General features: G+C 27.7%; 1 protein-coding gene across 1 annotated transcript; it reads left to right on the top strand.

Annotated features, from left to right (window-relative positions):
* Positions 1 to 310: 310 nt before the first annotated feature.
* Positions 311 to 23,193, top strand: LOC123297681. The gene is made up of 5 exons (XM_044879434.1): positions 311 to 497; positions 19,472 to 19,591; positions 19,673 to 20,908; positions 21,963 to 22,163; positions 22,985 to 23,193. The coding sequence occupies exons 1-5, from the start codon at positions 356 to 358 to the stop codon at positions 23,137 to 23,139; spliced, it is 1,854 nt and encodes a 617-aa protein (XP_044735369.1). The 5' UTR covers positions 311 to 355; the 3' UTR covers positions 23,140 to 23,193.

The raw sequence follows: 23,193 nt of genomic DNA, 5'->3' as shown, positions 1-23,193 counted from the left end.
TAAATCAAAATCAAGATTCAACTTACAATTTGTTTCATCCAACATCAAAGCAACAATTAACGTCAGATATTTCATTTGACTAAATTTTAAAAGTGTAAAGTGTAAAATTTTTAATATAAGTTTTATCAATTGTGATGTTAAGCTTTTTAAAACATACATTTAACGACATTATAGATTCCAGAATTTTTCTACATTAATCAAAAAAACACTTCAATATGAAATAAAAGTGCATTATTTTTACTTAGTAAAAAATGAAAATTGAAGAAAATAGTTTTTTTTAAAAACGACAATCAATATTTTCAAAACAAAAGTTTTATTATTGTAACTTTAAATTAGAATTAATATAAAATTAAAAATGTCACACGGTGCTACAACAAAACGCCACAAGAATAATACAATTGATGATGAAGAAGACAGTATTAATGATGGTCCTAAAGCTCCCGACGGTGGATGGGGATGGGTGGTTGTATTTGCATCATTTATGATACATATTATAAGTAAGTAAACATTTCAATTCTTATATATAGTTTAATTGAAATCAATTCATGTTATTTTGTGAGTGGATAATCGTAGTGTAACCAACTCTACACTAATCTTGGGTTTAAGTTTTTACACTTATAGAAGATATGAAAATTAGTTACCTTGTATTTATAAACAAATTATCAATAGAATTATAAAATTTACTAAACTTCTTGAATATAGACGAAAAATAAGATTAAAATTTTTCGATATCTGCCATGGTTTTTGAAATATTGGAAGTTACATAATTCAACTAAATTTCCAATTTTCGATATTTTGAAAATTACTCCAGATATCGAAAAATTTTATTATTACTTTTCGTCTTATATTATTGTATAGTTATAACATAATTCACCATCAAAATTGAAAATATATATTTTTTCAATTTGTGTCCCCAACACCGTACTCATACATCCTTAAGTAGTCGGGCACAACGGTTTTTTTTTTACTTTTTTCCAATAATTTATTAAAGTTAGACTCTAATTCAAATATTTTTTTTCTTTTTTAATTTCTACCGATTAGTTTTGGAGAAAACTATAAAAACATTTCACCCATCTACCGTTTTACCATAAAAAAACCAATGTTAAATATGCCTACTTTTGAAGCCATTTATTTATTTAAATAATCGGGCAAGCCTTTAAAAAATTTGAGGAATTGATTTAGACTTAGTCCAACTTTATATTAAAAAAAGCAAGCTTTTTATTTGAAATTGCGTTGGTTGTCGTCCTTAAGATAATTTAAAAAATAATAATTTGAAAAATAGATGGGTTTTTGTTTTACAGCATTATGAATAGCCCGGTTCTCTACCCCAACTTGTGCTAGCATCACATCAATAAATATTCGTATAATCAATATACTTTGAATAACAAAAAAATAGGTTCGTAATAAGTAATAGCATTTTGTTAACAAAATAATTATTCATTTTTATTATATTAATTTACATAAAACTTAAATTAACAGCTTTTATTACCCTTAATTATTATCAATATTAAAATATTTAGTCTGGAAATAATATTAATTTCAAAAATCTTATTTTATTAGGCCAAGTAACTCCTAGTTGGATCAGTTTGTTAAAGCGTTAAAAATACAGTACGCGATATGTCTAGGTTCTCGGGTTCCTTTACCGTGCATCAAAGCTAAAAGTAATTTATTTAATAGCTGTTATTGGTGGGTGTATCTCCTGGTGTAAAGCATGGCTATATGTATGAAGGCGGTGTACCACTATGCTGAAATTTTCATCTAAAAGGTGGTAACACACATATAGAATATCACAATGGGCATCTAATCTTTAGTGAGTACTAATCCTACACTTCAATCCACATAAAACCCCTTATCCCAAAGAGAATGAAGAGTCTTCATCACCAATTTCAACCCTCTAGCTCAACTTAGGGAGACCGTACTGTAGTTCAAAGTCATAGAAATTTCTAATCTAGGGATGCCTGAAAGAAGCGAAAAACAAATATAATTTCCAAAACTCTGTGTCTTCTACAGGTTATGAAACGAATTTATAACATACACCTACTCCTCCTCTATAAGTTATAACTTTTGTGAGGGCTTGTAGGCAACTCTACAGAGGAATATCAGGCTAAACTATGCTATTGCAACGCTAAATATTACTATCGTCTTTTAAATCAGATATCAATTACAAAACCTCTTTTAAATCCGTTATTTTTCATTCGGATCACAAAAACATTATTTCTTAAAATTTGTAGTAAATTTGACAATTTTGAAATTGCACTAATTCTTCTTTTGGTGGGCGTATTTTAATATTTTAATCAAACATAGTGTAATATAAATATAATTTGTAAATAACATGAATCATATATCCATAAAACTAACGAGAATTTTATCACAAAAAAATGAGTAATTTATGAAGTATATGAAAAGATGATTATAATTTATTTTATTATAAACAACAAAGAAACATAATATGGTCTTTATTTATTTTTTAATTTTTGATCACTAACCTCTGAACTTTGTCATAGTAATTTATTATGGCCTTAATTTTGATACCAAAATGATGTTCGAATTAGTAAATAATTGGTTTATTGTTATCGATAACATAAAATAAAAACTCGAATGTCTATAATATCTTCAACCTAAATAAATCGAATTATCTTTATAAATGTTAGAAAGTGAAAAAATGCAGGTACGCCTACAATATTAAGAAGAGTGAAAACTTAGACAAGACTATCTCAGGAGAAGACATAAAATTATTTATTTTACGGTTTTTTTGCTTTGTTATTGTTATTGTTCTCGAGGAAAAACCCGTTGACAATTTCAGCAAACATTTTTATTTGTAACAAGTCAACATATATAAAAGCAACAAATAAAGCATCTCCATGCTCACAGTAAAATTAAGAAGTTAAGAATGTACACTCTTTAAGGCAGTACCATCGGTAATAGACTTTGCATTCAGAATTTAATGAAACTTGGCATAGTTGTCCGTTATTATATCATAATTAACCAGTTTTTAGGGGCCTTCAGAGAACTGAAAAAAAAATATTTTAACATGGATCCTTATGGGAAATCATTGATTTTATTTTATTTCACAAAACTGGACGTTCAGATTTTCAGTTCTCTGAGGGCCCCTTAAAATTTAACTGGTTAATTATGATATAATAATGGACAATTATACCAAGTTTCATTTAATTCTGAATGTAAAGTCTATTACCGATAGTGCCTACTACCTTAAATAAGCTACACTTAGCAAATTATTTCAGAAAACAGAAAATTTAAAGGATTGCATTTATGTAATAGGTAACTGCCACTATCATATTTACGAGTTCTGTATTCTAGTAGCAAAGAATTTCATCAATCACATTTCAGGAAGTCAATACCTACCCGTACTTTTTTAGATACAAGGTCTTGGAATTTTTGAAAAAAAGAATATTTTTGTGAATTATATTTGCTAAAACAAATGCTTAGAAAACTTGGATAAATTTTCAATTTTTGACAGTGAGTTGAGAAGATGTGTCTTGATGTCCATTTGATGTGTCCTTCTTCTATAACTTGAATCACTCTGTATACTGATTGTAATTTTATTAACCGTACACAAGATGTTCTACAATTGATTACAAAACGTTGGACTTCTTGGATAAGGTCATAAAGACAAAGGAAAAAGTTATTTACCAATTTCCGATCTGAGGCCTAGTTTAGAAGAAATGGTTTTGGAAAAAATTGAAAAATTTGTTTATAATACTCATTAAAATTGCCAATGATACTCATTTAAAGTAGTAGGTGTCATTTAACGATATGAAGAAAACTATAAACTGATTTAATTGGTATAAGCTGTTGTCTTTATTTAATTATCAAATTATCTCATTTTTTCGATTGTTATTCTCAGAAAACAACAGCTCTTCATATACCAGAAGCCAGAGGTATTTGATTTTGCAAAATTTTTGTACCGCACTTTGTCAATTGTAGCTTTTACAGAAAATCTTATAGATATATATATTTCGGATGTTACCAGAATCCCTACTACTCCAAGTTTTGTATACCTGCTTCCTTTCCACAGAAACTGTATATAATCTTTTTGTTTGATAAAAGTAAGGTGAAACGACAGCCAGCAGTTATTTAAAAAAAGTAAAAATTCAGGGTGCTACTTTTGAACGCACATACATCTTAATTACTTTTTAATTGTGATTACTCAAATACTTAAATCAATTTACTAATATTGGAGGTGGGAATCCAGGTCCCCCAAATGTGCATCAACGCAAGAGTAGTTGCTTGCGCACATAAGGCTTAAGTTACCATGTTAACGAGCAGCCAAGTAGAAATGGATAACTTATTTACCACTTGTACGAAAATTATATTTGTACAATCAATATTTCTAAGCGTTAATTTAATATTTTCACCATATATTACATATATGTAGGGTTTAATTTAAATGTTTAAATTGAAAATGAGACTACAAAGTTTTATTAATTTCAGACACAAAAAATATAAATGAACAAACTGATCGCACGTATGAACGTGGTAGACATATACTTAGACGCACAGTTCATATGATACGGAAGAAAACATTTATTTTTGGATTTTATGTATTTGTAACACATGCTATAAAAGACAATTTTGTTTATGTGTGTGTGTTAACTTGGCCCTGACATTAATCAGGACCAACAAGTGAAAATTTAGTATTTAAAAATTTATAATTTATTTACATTATTTTATAAACATGCTTAAAATTATAATAAAATGCTTCTTCAATATAAGAAATTTTGATAATCCAGATTAAGTTTAACTTTTATTATTTACAAACTAGCTAGTAAATTTCGCTTAATGAATGAACTATACGAAAATTAGGTTGACAAACTTGATCGAGCGCGGGGTGAAGACCGTGTGCTATATATAGGATGTAGTATCATTAATATTCTACGTAAAATCTAATAGAGGGAAAGTCCTGATGTCGAATTAGCCATATTACCCGTAAAAATGTAAAACTGGACTTGATACCATGACAAAATTTGAAAGTGAAATCAAAATTGATTAAAAACGAAGAAATTTTAAGCAATCAAAGATTGCATTAAAAGGTTGCACATCTCCTTTTAGCAAAACAAAGTTTTATATGTAATCTCTATGGCGGTACTTACGTATGACGTGACTAGTGGGTTTTTGCCTGTAAAGTATCGCCTAGGATCCTTTCCCGAAATTTTTTGGAATATTTGCTTCATACTTTATCTATTTAAATTATCTAAGAAACATAGCTTCCGCAGAATAAGTTATATATTGAAAGATTTTTTGCCATGAGTTTGTGATAATTTTAATGCATCTGTCTTGGTTGTAAGTTATAACTTAAGACACATGCTACTGACAAAATAAACACCTTTTTTATAAAGTGTTGAATGAAAAAACATCTTACTTGATGACAAGAAAAATTTTTCGCTGATATTACAATATTCACGACATTTTTATGAAATTTAATATTTAATGCTGTTGATGTTGAAACAAAAAATCAAATTTTTGTATCACTCTTTTGATAAATATATTGTGTATTGTTTGCATATTGAAAAATATCCTCAACCCAAGAAATAGCAAAATGGTAGCTTCAGACTACAGTTATTCGCCTTCCAAATCTTAAAACAAACTAAAAGTGATGGAAAACTTAAGTGCTGGTAATATGTACTTGCAAACTATACTTTAACAATAACAATAATTGTTCACCAATTTTCTTCTACTGAGTCTGGGGTTAGGGGACGTTGTTGCACCCCTTTCGGTTATAGCAAGGACATTTATCAAAAGAATGTAGGGACATTTATAAAAAAAAACATACATTGAATGTAAAATTTTCATATCACAAAATTTCATTGAGCTTTTTCTTTTCTGACTTAAAAAAATACTTATCACGTATCACTTTGCATTTTTCTTACGAATCTACAATGGATTAGACCTAAGCAATCCAATTGAATACAAATCCTTTTTTAATTATTGGATTACGCACTTTTGTTGAAAGGAAATTCGCATGGTTGACGGTATTCTTGTGTTACCGGATTTGTTTGTTTCTTTAAGAGGTATTTCTAGAAAAATTTTAGCCGAAATGGATTCCTACTCGGTTCGGTTATAAGTCAAATCAGCCTTTTTAAATGTGCAAATTTTTTTGTTTTCATATTTGTTTTTTGCTACAGCCCCAATCATTTTCCGAAAATTGGAAATTGAAGGTTGTGAGTACAAATTTGGTGCACAAGGGTATGTAAACGGCGATATATTGACGATACGCTTATTACATATATTTATAACTTTAAGAAAAATTGAAGACTTAACTTTATTCACATCGTATAAAATTACGTAGTTTATTTATGTTTATGCAGTTGGCAAATGCACTATGTTTTCTTTACACTAAATACTTGTATTATTATTATTATTATTATTATACTTATATGTGGGTCAAGAATATATAACAACTCAATTTATGTTTCTACTATACTTCGTCTCTCTCTTACTCTTTAATAGTTCAAATGCTTTCGAAACAAATTGCCAACTGAACAACAGCACGTGTAATACAGAATCATTTGAACTTTATTCAACAGTTTTTGAGTTCAATATTCTTGCAGCATACGTGCATCGAGGAACTGAGCAATCAGGATAATGCAGGGATTCACTAAAATAGGAAAGGAAACTTTCAAGTAGTAAACAAATAAATTGCCGCCCAGAGTTGTCATTTGTGGAGGGCGGGATACTTAAATGGGCTAACGACCGTTTTGGATTATAAATGTTCTAGAATAGATAGATATTAAATGGATTGTTAATTCTTGAATTTTCTAAAAAGGGCAAACTTGCTTTTTTCTAAAAATATCATTGTTGTTGAATTGATCGTATATATTCGACTTGAATATACAGGATAGTCTGATAAAGGATGCATCGGTTAAATTTATAAGCTTATAATTTTTTACATATTGTCTGGGACAATGACAAACATAAAATACAGTCAAAAATTTAACCTTTTTTGTGAACTTATTACTTAACTTTCTTTCTATAACTGCCTAAAATACTTCAATATTAAATATTCTGTTGTAACAGAGTGGCTAAGAGGTACTCGCTTTTCTAGTTATTTGAAATTTTTAATTTCCTAAAATCAATTACCGTAAGTATTACCGCAAATATTAGTTTTACAGAAAAATAATCGCGGAGTAAATTATTGTTTAAAGAATTTTTTACAACTTTACTCATTTTCAAAATTTCCATTTTTTTAGTATTGACAGAAAAATTTCTAGTTATATTTTTCTCCCCCTTTTCAGTGTCCCAATTTCTACGCACCTTCCTTTGCATTCTTTTCAATTTATCTTGATGTTATTACGCAATGATTGCGAAAATCTGAGATCGCTATCACTTTTCATTCACAAGAACGAAAAATTCATAGACTGCCATAAAGCCAAAAATGAAATATTTAAATAGTTAAATTAAAAATGAAAACCTGAATGAAAATAAATAACAAGACATAAAAACAACTTTGTATTGAACGTATTTACAATTTAAAAATCATTTATAAATAATTTTTATTTGTATTCTAAATCAAAGAAAATGTTTGTATTTTTCTCGCTTATAAAAAATACAAAATATTTTTTATTCCATGATGAAAGCAATGATTATAAATATGAAATTTTAAAATGTAAACTGTCCTGTAATTTAATATTTAAAGCTTATAGTAACAATTTAGTAAGCAATTAATTATAGTTAGTAACATGGAATATTTTTTATTTATTTTTGTTGTTATTATCAAAATTATACTAATTACATGAAAAATATTATTAATTATAATCCATAATCTTATTATGTCAGTGTGTTTAAGCATCACTAATTTACTTTTTAATATCATAATATTAAGTTCATTAAATATTATTTTTAATTTTAACAGAAAAATAAATTATTTAATTTAAAGTTTTTTGATAAGACTAACCTGCTGCTACTTTATAGCAATTTAGCTCGGGAACAAATACCCTCTAACTCAGCAGGAAATAACAAAAAATTGTTAGTTTTGGTTGTTCTTGTACTATAGGAATATTCAGAAAAGCTTATGTACAGCGGTGAAATGACAAACCGTGAAGCTATTTAAATGGGATTAAAATGAACTTTTTTACTCATTTTAAAAAAGCTTTCGCAATATTAGCTTTTGATAATATTTTAATAACAAAAAGACAGTTTTCATACTGTTGAGTTTGTGGAAAAACGAGATCATATCAGGTTAAAGGGAACAAATTTATATATACATGCAAGAAATTAAATTTGAGTCATCCCAAAAATGTTATAAAAGAATATCCTTTTAAATGAGAAATGAGGAAATTCATTTTTAATAAAAGTTGAACTTGCTTGCATAGTTAAAATTGACTATTTTAAGATCGAAATTAAATAAATGTACAACTTGCTACACTCTTTCTAGAAAAAATTTGATTAATGTCTTATTCTAAAATCAGATAATATACCGATGTACTATGCAAAATGGTACACCTGGCATTCTCGAAAAAACGAAAAAAGCTCTAGAAAATACTTTTCCAAATTTTTGAAAACCAAATAAATGTCAGCCGAATGGCCGTCATAATTTTGTTGGTTTTTAATCTCTTCAAATTTATAAAAATAATGCAAGCACTCCCATTCAACAGTTTCTATACAGGATATTTCAACAATTTTAGTCAATTGTTTGTTTTCATTTGTTTTAATAGAATTTGTTCATGGATTGCTTTCCAGTAATCTGGATTTTTTCAAATTACAATAGCACCATCCTTTGATAATTTTCTCTCCTATTTATCAATAATGATCCATTGAAAAAAACGCGATTGAACGATTCATTTTTTATTGATATTGAATCTGATTTCTATCGTCCATCGACGATAAGAAAATGCGAAACAAAAACAAAATTGATAAATGGCGTACAAATTTTTAGGTATTTAAGCGCGAAATAAACTGTTAAACAAGATTATTTTATAGATCCTAACATTTTTTAAATGCTTTTCAAATTCAAGATCAAGTGACCATACTATCGGCCAGAGGCTATATTTCAAATAAACGTGAATGAAAATTAGAGGGATACATTACAAATGTTGTTTGAAAGTTTAAATAACATACATTTGTAAAAGTTTTAATAATCTGCCAATATTCAAAGCAATTATTGAAGACCTAAAGACCTAATATAGATAAGCTTTTTTTCATTCCATTTTCAAAATATTTGGTGTTTTCTTTTAAAACGTTTTGTTTACATATTATCTGACGTAATTAATCACATGCTGTTAATTCGTATCAACACATTATTTATTAAATGTTAATTTTTTTTATCTACGTCCGTGAGATAAGAACTGCTTTTATCACTGACCATGCGTCGGAAAAATAGTTCATACCGCACTAGTGTCGCAATGAATTATTAGTAGCACTAGTATCGTAACGAATTCATTATCACACTCCAAATTACTGTCAAAATGTAAACTAATAACTAGTTACGATAGTAACTTTTTTAATTTTTCTATTTTTCTCAATAAGTCATGACAAATAAATAATAATTATCTTCTATTTTTATATTTTAGCGCTGTGATAACGCTTTATTAACGTACTTCTGCGAGTGACGAACAATTGTGCAAATTTCGCATGCGTACGTTAATAACGCTTTTAGCCCACTAGTATCAATTAACTAAAATAGCTTATGTGATATAATAAGCTCTGTGCTTGAATATCAATACTTTAATTATTTATATTATTAAGGATAGTAATATAATATGCAACATTTTTAAAATTACTTTGAGCTGAATATATGGTAAAATCGACAGTCTACTCGAAATCGACATGAATTTTTAGTCATACTGATAAAAATCATTCTTTTTCAAGACTCGATTTTGAAGTATAAAATTTTAACTGTACTTAAAAATTACCCATTTTTAAATTTTAAATTTATCCACAAAAAAAATTTAATCAAAATAAACACGAGATAGAAATTACCTTAATACGGACTAAAAAGAATACCATAATTAAATAGTTTTAGAAATATGTAAGTATGTTAAATTGTAAGGGTTATTTGATTCCTGTTAAATTTAATTTAATTTTACTTTAATCCGTTTAAGAACGAGGTATATTAAACGTAATTTTTATTTGATATTTTTTTGTCCGTTTTAAAAACGTAAATATTACCGTATCTACCTTATCCTTAATTTTTAGATAAAAGATTAACAGTAGGTACTGAACACACAGATATTGGTATACAAGAGACCGAGTTAATAAAATCTTGGTAATAACTATCAACTTTCCGTAAAATAACTGGTTGATATCATTAAATATTATTTTAAACGTTTGTTGTATAATTATCTTTTAATTATTATAATTAAATATTTAGGGATTTATAATTGTAAATATTGCATTATCTTTTGTAAAAATAAAAAAATTATTTATTTTAATAAACGCCTACTTATTAAAGTTTATGGCTTAAACAATAGGGGATTAAATAAATTTGCATTAGGTGTTTGCTTTATCAAAATATTATTTAACATAAATTATTGTGTTTTTAGTAGATACTACATGTATTTAAAATTTGCGTAGACCGTGTTTTCGATCAAATTCTTGGATTTTTTGGGGAAATATACTATATTTTAATAAATTAAATATAATATATTTTATTAATAAAATTAATTTTAATAATAATTTGTATGAAACCGGCTGGGCATATGATCTCAGATGTTAAACGTGCAGCCGTTAATACACATGGCACATAAATTAAAAAAAAAAAAATTAGTCAACTTATTTTAAGACTTTTTTATTACAGGCAAGCCTATATCATTATTTTTGTAATTAAATTATCTTTCTTCTGGTAAAAATTTCGATCTGTTAATAAATCAGTGAAGATCTATTCATACCGTATGAACAAGTACCTAATTATAGGTGGTAGCTACAACGATCTGTTAACCAATAGCCAATCGAAACTGGTATCAAAAGAAAGATAATTTTACTACGAAAATAATAAACAGTCTTCATTAGAGAAGCTATCACAAGCTATCCATCAATAAAATTTCATATCAAACAAGTCTCATCTGGGTTATCAAGTGGGTGAAGGTCAATCTTATACCATCTCCTGTACTATAGGCCCCAGGCATTCTATGCCGTCTTTTTGTAACGAAATGAGTCTACACAAACAGGGTGATGTAGAAAAGTGTATGATTTTGATAGCTTAAAATCATCAATTTATTATTTTACAATCTTTAAATACATTTTTATCGGGCGAACAAGTTGTTCATAACATTACACAGGATTTGAAACACTCATTAAAAGTTTCATTCTTTTGGTAGTTAAATTGTTGTTGATTCGTTATATTGATACAGTTGTTACCTCTCCTGATACTCTTCTTTTCAGATAAACTCATAAAAAAAAAGCCCCAAGTTGTTAGATTTTACTAATTTAATAGATAACTTTCTTTAGTTAGTTAAAAATAAAATTTAGGAATTACTTAATTCAATTTGTACAATATTCTTAAATACTTGTTTATGTATTTTAAGATGGTAAAATTAATTTGAAAAAAATTATGGGTTTTTGTTTTACAGGGTTTTCAAAATATAAAACCAATGATAACATACAAAAAATAAGTCCTTTTTCTATGATATTTTAAATGAGTTTTATTCAATTCGTAAAAAATTTTATGCTCTTTGATCGTCTACAACTTTTTTCAAATTTGGAAAAAGCCCGGGGTGGAAACAACCCGCAATCTGCACGCTGCAAGTGTTGCCACCATGCCGATAGTTATAAAAAGTTTTCTTAGGACATAAACCTTGAGTAAACAAAAGCATTATTCGTGCGGAAAATTTCTGATACTAATCCCACTAACATAAAAATAAATAAGACTTGATTAAAACAAAAATTTAATTTTGTTCAATTGAAAAATTGGCTGTTAAATTGTGTTGTATCGTAATTTTTATTTACAATAAATTTCTAATTTAAAATATCCAAAATAATTTCAACTCAATTTACAAATTGTTAAAAATAACTAACTAACTATAATGGAGTCATTGTCCTATTTTTTTTTAAATGCATTTGCGACGATTTGAATACAATGATGTTTGAAAACATCAACTTTATGTAGTCTATTATTATACAAAATATTTAAAGAGAAGACCAGAGCCTATCAGTAACAAAAATTAATAAATTTTCAAATACAAATGAATGGAAGGAATAGAATCATAAAACCAAAACTGCATAACCTGTTATAAGATAAATATTTAAACTTCAGAAAATTGGCAAGAGTGTAAAAGGCAACACCACAATTCTCATAGTTATATTCTTATAGCCTACCACAATTCTCATAGCTATGCTTTAATCTTAGATAAGTATTATTTCTCTTGCCTGTTTTCTGTCACATTACGAGATCTTATTTCTTTATCAATTTCCATGATTCATGCCTCATTTTGAAGTTCGCGCTGGCTAATGAAGATAAATAGACTCACGGTCTAAAAAATGTACCTCTTTGGAAAAAACCGGCTAGAGAAATCATATAAATATTTAAATTTGTTCAGTATGGAATTTGTACGTCATATCTGTAATAAAATTGCCTATATATAAAAAGAAAGTAAATTACTATATTTATCGCTTATAAATTTTTTCTTTAGACGGTTTTTAACCAAAGGTACCGCACTTCGAATGGAAAAGGATCTTTGTACCGCTGCTAGAGGCGGCCAACTTGGCTATGTCATCACAAATTGTCAAAGATAATCAATCAATAAACTAAAATTTACAAAATTTTATTAAAATGTTATTTTAAGAAAACGCCTCCTTGATCGTAGGAGCACTCTGTATGTATCTATTGCATTTATTTAAGTATATTACATATCCATTTATTTGTATTTTGAATTCTTAAGCAGCTTATATGACAAAATTTAACACTTGGTTAGTGAATGCTGTGTCTATTTTTGTTTTCTGAACTAAAATAATCTATAACACTTTTTTTTTTCAAATTGGTTATATTTATTTTTAATTTATATTTCGAATTACTTTAATTTATGCGTGCCTAACGTTGTTAAATTCTATTTTTATTTGTCTTTGTTAAAAATTTTGAAAATAGCTCGTTCGACTTTTGCTTTTCAGATTTTACAACGAAATTGCGTATTTATTTTAGTACGTCTTTTATTTGGTTTGACTGTAAATAAAAAAATTTATGTCTCACTTAAACTCACTTCTGTCTGTTGTATGGAATTCCAATTGTTCAATCTATGGTATATTTATTTCGAATTGTAATTAGAAACAAGTTAAAAGAAACAATTGACTGAGTGAATTGTGGAAATAATACGCATATAAAGTCAATGCTTGCAATGTTTTTAATAAATTCAGTGTCAGTGTTTGCAATGTTTTTAATAAATTAGAAAATTTTAAAAAAACCAACAAAGTTATGGGGGCCTTGCGGTCGCAAGTTCTTTTGGTTTACGAAAACTTCAAAAAAAAATTTTTTTTGTTTTTTGAGAAAATTGCAAATTTTCAACTCTATCTTTCATAGTTTTGGAGAAAATAGACACCAAAATTTAATCCTAATTAACGCCCTTACGAGTAAATAATTATGTCTACGAAAAAATGTTTCAAACAAAAGTTGTTATTTTTTTATAAGAAATATTTTTTCATCTAAACTTTTGTCCTATCTCTAACGGTTTACTAGATGGGTCCTAGGCACCCAAGATCCAATTGACCTATGTTTATCCTTTACGAACTCAAACTCAATTTTTATGCTTTGAGTAAGCTATAAAAAAAAACAGCTTGATATTATTTTTGAGTTATTGTGTTCAACGACGAATAGACGGACAGGCGCAAATGGACTAATTAGGCGATTTTATGAACATATATACCAAAGTTTTGTTTGTATCAATTATATTTTAAGCTTTATGAAAATTAGGACTGAACTTAGTATACCTTGATATATATTTCATATATACAGGGTATAAAAACTATAATATTTTACTATTGATGTACATTTCTAGAAAAATGTTAAGAATAATGAAAATTTACCATCGATGAACTGATGCATATCTACTATCGGTATAAGAGGTAAATGAAAATCTTTAATTAAAAAATTTTGAAGGAATAAATTTCTAACTTAATGTGTTCCTTTATCTCTTACCAGTTAAAAGTTAGATTTCACTTTTTAGTAGGTACATGGGTCACCAGTATTTGTTAAAAAAATATACACAGCTTTCTACAGTAATATAAAAACGGTCTATTTTCAGGAATAATAACCTCCTAATTTCTTTATAGGAAAGGGCTTTTGGTTATCCTTTCTGAAATTATAGAAATTTTACTAAGGAAAATATTCCTCAGTTTTTAGCTCCCGAGAGCATGTATTATTGAGAATATAAAATTTGAATTTCTTAGCAAGTCATATGTAAGAAAGAAAGTACAGGACCCTCTAGTAACTAATCTTTTTTTCTGTAAATCTTTTATTTACCTATAGAAATCTACTTATTGAATTTTCTTAGTCTACCTTTCAAAGACTATAAATACATATTACAATTATGACCTTTTGGAACCAGATTACCCAAATGACCTTTAAGGGTCAAAGCCCTTTTTTTAGCTAGATACTTTAACGCCTTAAATGCAAGTAAATATTATTGTCAAACTAAAATGTTGAAAACAAAGAATTAAAATGAATAAAATTACATTAATTTGTTGTCTTCATTTGGGAGAGATAAATTTGCATCAATAAAAATGCATCTCTTTTAGTGCAGTGACTTTTGACTAATAATAAATCTTTTGTTTACAAATTTTTTTTGACTTTATTTATATTGACTTATACAACTATCTTGGCACCGATAAAAATGTTCAAGGATTTCTTTTTTGTGCTGATATTTCATAAAAACAAAAGAATTTTGTTTTTATGAAAATTAATTCATAAAAAAAACACATATTTTCTTTAAATTTTATGTATCATTCATAATCTTATTACTATGTCAAAGACAATCCCTATTCAAAGTGATATTACTTACTTTTACTGCACAATCATATTCAAGTGTTATTGAATATAATAATTATTTATCGGCTAATCTATTGTTCCTTTGCCTTTGTTTGAGATTTAAAAAATTGTTTAGAATTTCGTAACGCAGGAGTTGTGTAACTCTAGCAAATTTACTTCCAGACAAGTTTATTACACTAAAAGTCCCAGTCATAGTCTCTTGTCCTAAATTCGAAAAATTGGTTTATGCGTTGCGTTAGTATCTAATTTACATCAAGAAAGTATTATTTAAAAAAATAAATACTATTTACCTTATGTATTTTGCATTTTAAAAAAACAATTCAAATTTATTTCTAAAACAGTATAGAGTGTCATGGTGTCTTGAATGACATCAAACCGTGACATAATATCATTTTTGTATATGCAAGTTTACATGTTTTTGTATTTGTAAGCTTATTGGTGTTTGCTCTCACGTGACCGGATGTATAATTTTAAAGAATTTTTTTTTTTTTAATAATAATAATCCTTATTATAAAATTCATTTTCAGTATTGTTATCTGAATATCATGATTAATCATTCGAAACTTTTAACCAACTGCGGATATCTGTAACAACCCGTTTCATGTATTTTCGGTTCAATTTTCCTATAACTCACTCTGTCACAGTTTTTATTAGAGATAGTTTCCAGATACGAGTGACATCATGTCACCATTACAAATGCAGATTGTTATAAAGGGTAGTTTTATAAAACCACTATGGCGTTGGTATTAGATAGGCTGATAGTTCTCAGATTTTGCACACGTACAAACCTGGAAAAATTAATTTAATTAATAGTTATGATGAGCTGTTGTAGTGCATGGTATATGCATGAAGGAGGTGCACACAGTCTCTGAAAGTCATTGAGGAGCTGATAAATGAAATTGTAAGCGGAAAAGGTGGTAAAACTCATATATGGTAATTAAAAGTATTTAAATTCAAAAAAACCATTAGTCATAAAATATCTTAATAAGAACCCCACGCTTTTTTACGATAAAATGATTTTTTGAATTTAAAGAAATTATTTTCTACCTTTTAGGTTCACAAGAGCGTGTTTTTTACTTTTTTAAGCTATTATTTGATTGTGTTTTTTAGACTATTATATTTATTTATCAAAAATTCAGTATGAATATGGTGGGAGCGCAAGGAACAGAGAAAATAAATATTTTCAGATATGGAAATCGTTAATCCTGAAAATCTTGATCAGGATAATCAAATAAACTTATTAAATTATTGTATTGTCATCGGTCCTTGATAGGCATGCCAAATCTGTGGTTAATCCGAAGTGTTCAAGGGGATCAAAATCATGTTCAAATTTTGCGTTATATACTAATATAATAACATACGTATTAAGCTAATAAAAGCGAGTTAAAAAATATTGGCGATTTCCTTGTTAAAATGAAATATTCCGCTTGATTGTATACCGACATTTTTCAGCAAATGGCATATATGTTATTAATTGTCGCGTTGCTAAGTAAATTTAAAATTAATCCAAATATTCATTTGATTATTTATTATTTAACATATATTTATTTAATTATTTATTTAAAGTATCTCAATATATTGAAGTAGATACTTTTGAGATATAAATAAATTATAATACTAGACAAAAAAATTATCAAAAATGTACGTTTATAAACTATGTCAGATTATTTGATTATTGTTATTTTAGACACCTACTTACATTTAAAAATATAAAACAAATAATTTACATTAAAACCTCTTGATATCGAACAAATTAATTTTATATCATACACATAAAATCTTTCACTAATAAGTTTTTGAATTTGATATAAGATTTTCCTGGAATTGGCCAAACTTCTTGAAAATCAAGCATGTATAGAGACTTATTTCCAGCAAACACATCATAAATATAATAAAATTCAAAAATGTTATTATTTTTATCGACCCCCCAATATTTGCGAATTATATAAATAACTAATCTATAGAAAATTAATTAAAAATTTTTTATGCCTAAAAAATCTATAAAATTTGAATTATACTTTCTTTTTAATTTTTATCGCATTTCCGCGTTTCCTTGAAATATAGATATAACAATACGAAGAATTTGTATAGATTAAATTAATTTTTTACGATATCAGTGATGTGATAGTAAGGCTTAACCATACCTACCTACATTCTTTAATTTGATAAGAAAATTATTTATTTGAATTATAAATTTCTTAATGGAAACTTGACAAATAATTTTATCTAAATGGAGTGTTTACTTCATAAATTTTTTGAGGTGATATTGGTAGGATAAAATCGATAGTAAAATATACTATCAGCAAATTCTGCATGATTTCGGTACTGCTTGTCGCATCGAGAAAAAAAAAGCATTTTTAAGCTTGAAATCTTGAAATGCATGAAAAAATTTTGAGACACCATATTCGGCGCTCTCGAAAGAAAATTGAGCGAAGGAAATATATTCTAAATTTTTTATTTTTCAAAAGGGTAGGTTTATTAATACTTGGGTCATCTGTATCATGTACCCGACTATGTATCTCTTCGATATCAACTATTGAATGAAACGTCATCTTTTTTTCAATTATATTAAAGGAACTAATAATCGTACAAAGTAAACGAAAGACTTGAGACAAAAAAAATTTTCTAGTACGGCTCAATATTAATTGGAACAGCAAGTTCATTAGCACATTGTATGCTTAAATTACTGCAAAAACTTTCAAAGTGATAGGTTGAAGCATCGCTCTCGAAAGGAGTAGGTTTTTTATTTCCCCTCATAAACATCAATTGGCCCATGAGTGCATTTTCAGAGACTAATAATGTCCTTGTACTTTACATATTTTATACGTGTAATAATTATAGAACTTGATAAATTTTTTAAATATAAATACAATGTTATTTTTATGGAGGAGCACGTGCAATATTTTCTAATCGGTTGGAATTATGGAATTACTTGAAAAATGTATTATATTATAATAACTATAATTGACAGTTTAATCATAAAATTAATAATAATCATAAAACATAATAAGATTAAAAATATTTAATCATTATTTTTTTTCAAATAAATAAAAATCTTTAAAATGTACTTCAGAATTTAAAGTGCAAATATTTTGAGTGTATTGTCTGATAATAAAATGATAACACCATTACTCGAATATGGATACTAATTAAAAATAAAGACACATAGTCGGTAACGATTCTATGAATTTATTATAGAACACGTGTATTAGTTCATAATTTTTTCCAAGTAACTAACTCTACAAAGAAGTTAATATATTGTCAACTGAAAATGACACTCGAGAATTATGTGTAAACTAAAAAGCCCAGTTTTGTACTCTTTTGGCTGAAGAACAGTCGGCTTTCGCACGTAACTCATTATATGTTTTACCGTTACCTGTTTTGTGTCTTCTGGATCGCTTAGGATTAAACTGTACTCCATTACTAACGAAGTGATTGTTATTGACGAATTTATAAAGATTCCAATTTTTTGTTATATATGATTAATTTATAGTTTGCACTTATATCAATTACACCATTGTATACAAATGACAGAATATCAAAAGACTATCAGTATTAGGGCAGTATCAAGAGCAATAATATGACAAACTCAGAGCGTTAAAACATGGAAAATAAAATAGTTAACGCTCTATTTTGGAGGGAAAAAAATGATTGACAGTAAAATTGAAGTGAAGTCCACTTAAAATTTTGAGTATTTATCTTTCTTTATTTGAGTACTTATTTAATAATTAATCTTAAAGTTTAAGTACTTTACTCATTTCGGGTTTTGATTTCTCTCTAATGATACCCTCTTTTGAGTATTTATTCGAACTCATGTTATCGATTTTTTATGTGTACACATATTTTATTGTTCTACATTTTACAAATACTTAAAAAGCAATCAATAATATTCAATATCTTCTTGCATTTTCCCAAGTATTTACTAACTAACAAGCACTTGGGTAAACAATCCTGAATAACCTTGGCAGAAAAAGCTACTTTTTTATTATAAACAACAATCTTATTTAAGCTGTAGACAAATAAGTAAAACCTAACAAGATTTTTCAAGAAGATCTACATTGTTTTATCAGATTTAGGTTTTTTTTTATTTATCTTCTTATAGTCTAGGAGACCTTGACGGTAGAAGGTCGATCTTCGCCCATCTGATAACCAGAGGAGACATTTTTTTTATAAAATTATCTTGATTTATAAACACGGCAATGATAGCTTATCTTTCGAAAAGTGTTTATGACAACTTTTAATTAAATTAATTTTAATCAATTTTTCCCATGAACGGTTTTTTGCAGGCCAGTCTCTACCACTTATTTCATAATTAAATTATATTTCTTCTGATATCAATTTCGATTGGTTAACAGATCGGTGTTAAAAAAAAACTAAGAAAGGATGAAGCTGTACTGGTTTAGGCATTAAAAAGCCTATTTTCATCCTCAGGGCTCAAGTTATTCGCAAATTTCGTCTAAATCAGTCATGGATTTTATTGACTCTCATAATATTCTTACTTATTAAACCTATTTGTATTAATAAAAGTTTTTTTTTTTACAGCCGATGGTGTGACGTACTCGTTTGGTGTATTTTATGTACAATTTGTGGATTATTTTCATTCGGGAAAAGGAGAAACAGCATGGATTCTTTCAATTCTAGTCGGTGTTACATATTGTTCAGGTTCAGTAAAAACACAAAGCATTAAGCTTCATTTACCAAACCAAGCAATAACGCAAAACTATTCTAATTTCTATGTTTCAGGTCCAATAGCAAGTATATTTGTAAATAAATATGGATGTCGAGCGGTAACAATAGCTGGTTCTATTTTGGCATCCGCATCATTAATGATAAGTGTATTAGCTAAAAATGTTTTAACATTATACTTTACAATTGGTTTGGGCACAGGATTCGGTTTTGGTTTGATCTACTTACCTGCAATTGTGAGTGTAACAATGTACTTCGAGAAATATCGTTCGTTAGCCACAGGTATTGCAGTATGTGGTAGTGGCTTTGGTACATTTGTATTTGCCCCTCTTATTGAATGGCTTAATGTACAATATGGTTGGAAAGGTGCAATTTTTATTGTGGGTGCATTGATGTTAATTTGTATTATTTTCGGTATACTATTTCGACCACTAGAATACCCAGAAGAAGATTTAAATGAAAATGAACTAGTGACAATTAGTGAAAAGAAAGTGGACGAAACACGACCAATAAATAAAGTTTTGGGTGCATCAAATCCAACATTAAATAATTTACAAATACCACCAATGATAACAAATGGAAAAGAAAGACCCCAAAGTATGGTGGGGCATTATACAATGCCACGAACAAATCAGCCAAAAAATTCTCCATTGTTAGAAAATGGCACGAAACACAGTAAGCCGAGTAATGATATTAATGCTCGTTTAGCTTTGAGTCAACCATTATTGAATACAAATTTTGGCACTTCTGCTACTGGATTAAATGCCCGTAAATCGGTTGGTGTTATGTCACGGCCTGATATTTTATATCAAGGTAGCTTATTAAATTTACCACAATATTCAAAACCAGATATACATGATTTTACAAAACAATTACCATCTTCCCAAATAATAAATGGTAATATTGCTGATGCAAATAAAAATAATCGCATTGTTTACAATAAGAATGAGACTCAAAATAAAATTAGTGATGATGATGAGCCAGATTGTTGTTGCACAGCCGATACAAAGGATACATTTAAAGAGATGTTAGATTTTTCATTATTTTCGGATCCAGTTTTTATATTATTTGCTGTATCAAATTTTTTAACAAGCATTGGTTTTAATATACCGTATGTTTATATTGTACCACAAGCAACAAAGATGAATATATCCACAACTGATTCTAGTTATCTATTATCAATTATTGGTATGGCTAATACAGTTGGACGTATTGTACTGGGATATATTTCTGATAAACCATGGGTTAATCGATTGGTTATTTATAATACCTGTCTTACTGTCTGTGGAATAGGTAAGATATATTTTTATTCTCAAAGTGCTAGGTATATAAATCATGCTTACTTTTTTATAGTTAAAATTGTATCGATTAGTTTTTATTATGATTCGACAGTCTAACCCCACTAAATTAGAATAGACTTTTCTAACGTGCAGTTCTTCACAAATTGTGAATTTCTACCTCTTATTTGTACAGTCCTAAACTATATTCTGTGTAGTTATGGTAACCCGTTTTGTAGAACATTGACCTAGTTTTTGAATTATTTTAATAGGTTATATTCGATATTAGTATATCTTTGCGATACCTCTTTTTATTTATTTCTCATAAAGGTCATTAAAATTTAGTTATCATTTATAACTAATAACAGAAAAAAATAAACGCGTAAATGTCCTTCAACTTCAAGTATACCTAAATCATATTATTTTTTATATTTATTGTTTGAAATATCATCAAAGTCATTATACTTTTCTAAGCATAGGGCTTTTCATTTACAAAATGGTTTTTTTTTTGTTTCGGACTGTTTTCAATCCAGTTAAGACTTATCTTATTTCTTCTATCCTGGTCAAAAAACGCGACTTGAAAACTTAGATAAAATATATTTAACTTTCTTAGGTTGAATGGTTTTTGACAAGTGTTCGAAACAAAATCAAATGGATGAAAAGGTCTATTGTAGGGTTAGCCATAAACTGAAAATATTCGGAAAATATATGCTATAAGCGTGAAGAAAATGTAAAACTTTGTACAAGCATATTTCTTTATCTGAAAATCTTTGATTTATCTGCATTTCATTAACAAGATCTAATTGACTCTCTATGTTTAACACACTGAGATAGTGTTACGAGTTTTTCTTCTTCATGTTACCACATTAGTCCTTGTTCTGCAAGACTTCGGGCAAATCTTGTTCAACAGAGTAAGACAGAGATAATCTTTTATGGAAGAACCAAGGCTAATGTGTAAAAATAAAACCAAAGTAGAATTTTAAATGGGTAGTCATCACTACCGCATTTTCGTCTAAAATTTGTTTTTAATTGTATTAATTTACTAATTCAAATTAATTTAATTATTTCAGCGACTTTCTTCAGTGCCTTCTGTTACGACTTCTATACATTAGCATTATACGCAATAGTATTTGGTTTTACGATAGGCGCCTACGTTGGACTGACATCAGTTATTCTAGTCGATCTTTTAGGTTTAGATAAACTTACGAATGCCTTTGGTATACTTTTACTGTTCCAAGGTCTTGCTTCATTGGTTGGACCACCATTAGCAGGTAAGCTATTTTAATAAACTATATTTTGGTAAACATTTTTTTCGATGTAGTAAAACTTAAAAAACTTTATAGTTGGAGATCTTTACTATTGATTTAAATTTTTATTTAAAAAGGTGAAAGGTGAAAAAAGAGGTTTTTTTAATTATTCGTGATTTTCAAAATTTTAAATTGATTTGTTTTTCGTGTCGATATATTCCGTTGGTAAGACATAATATCTGGCAATCGTCATTTAGCAGTATGGTTATAAATACTACATTGAACTGGTATATTACCTGTCCTTATTAACATATATTACGGCCACTTTATTAGGAAAACCGAACTTTACAGCAACAATTAAAATAAATATTTTTCATTGTTCATGCGGATAGTATCCTGGTTCATACTATCCGTGCCATTAGATAGCTTATTAGATAGTCATTTTATTCTTCCTATCTTGTGCACGTCTTATCGAAAACAAATTACTCCAACAATTTCACCAACTTTACTAGACTTGTCCTATCCAATAGCAATAGCAGAAATGAAACAGTTTCGTGGGCGGATAATAATAATATTAAAGCATACTAAAGGTATGCTTTAGTGTATTATTACGACTTTAAGACATTGTGTAGAGAAAAAGTTGAGAAATTGATTTCGAGTTTCGAAATCAGAAGCTGAAAACGTATCTAATGGATCCTCCAGCTTTACCGATTTACTAATTAAATATTTTAAGTTTCACGAGAAATATTTTAAACTCTATAGGGGGTTTACGGATAGTTTGACACCCTGTGAGTATATGGAAGACTTTCAAAAAAAAAAATTAACTTTTTTTTTTTTAATTTTAGGTTGGATGTATGATATTTTAGAATCATATGATCCAGGATTTTACTTATCAGGTTCAGCAATTGGTGTAAGTGGAGTGATATTATTTGCTATTCCAGCTCTACAACAGTATTTAAAACGAAGGTCGTTAAGAAGAAATAATGTTGAAAATATGTAATTAGTAAATTTAACTTTTTTTTTATAAATCTAAATTTTAAAAAATGAATTGATA

Source organism: Chrysoperla carnea, chromosome 1, assembly GCF_905475395.1.
Source record: "Chrysoperla carnea chromosome 1, inChrCarn1.1, whole genome shotgun sequence".
Classification (NCBI taxonomy): domain Eukaryota; kingdom Metazoa; phylum Arthropoda; class Insecta; order Neuroptera; family Chrysopidae; genus Chrysoperla; species Chrysoperla carnea.
This window is presented reverse-complemented; position numbering and strand designations above follow the sequence as displayed.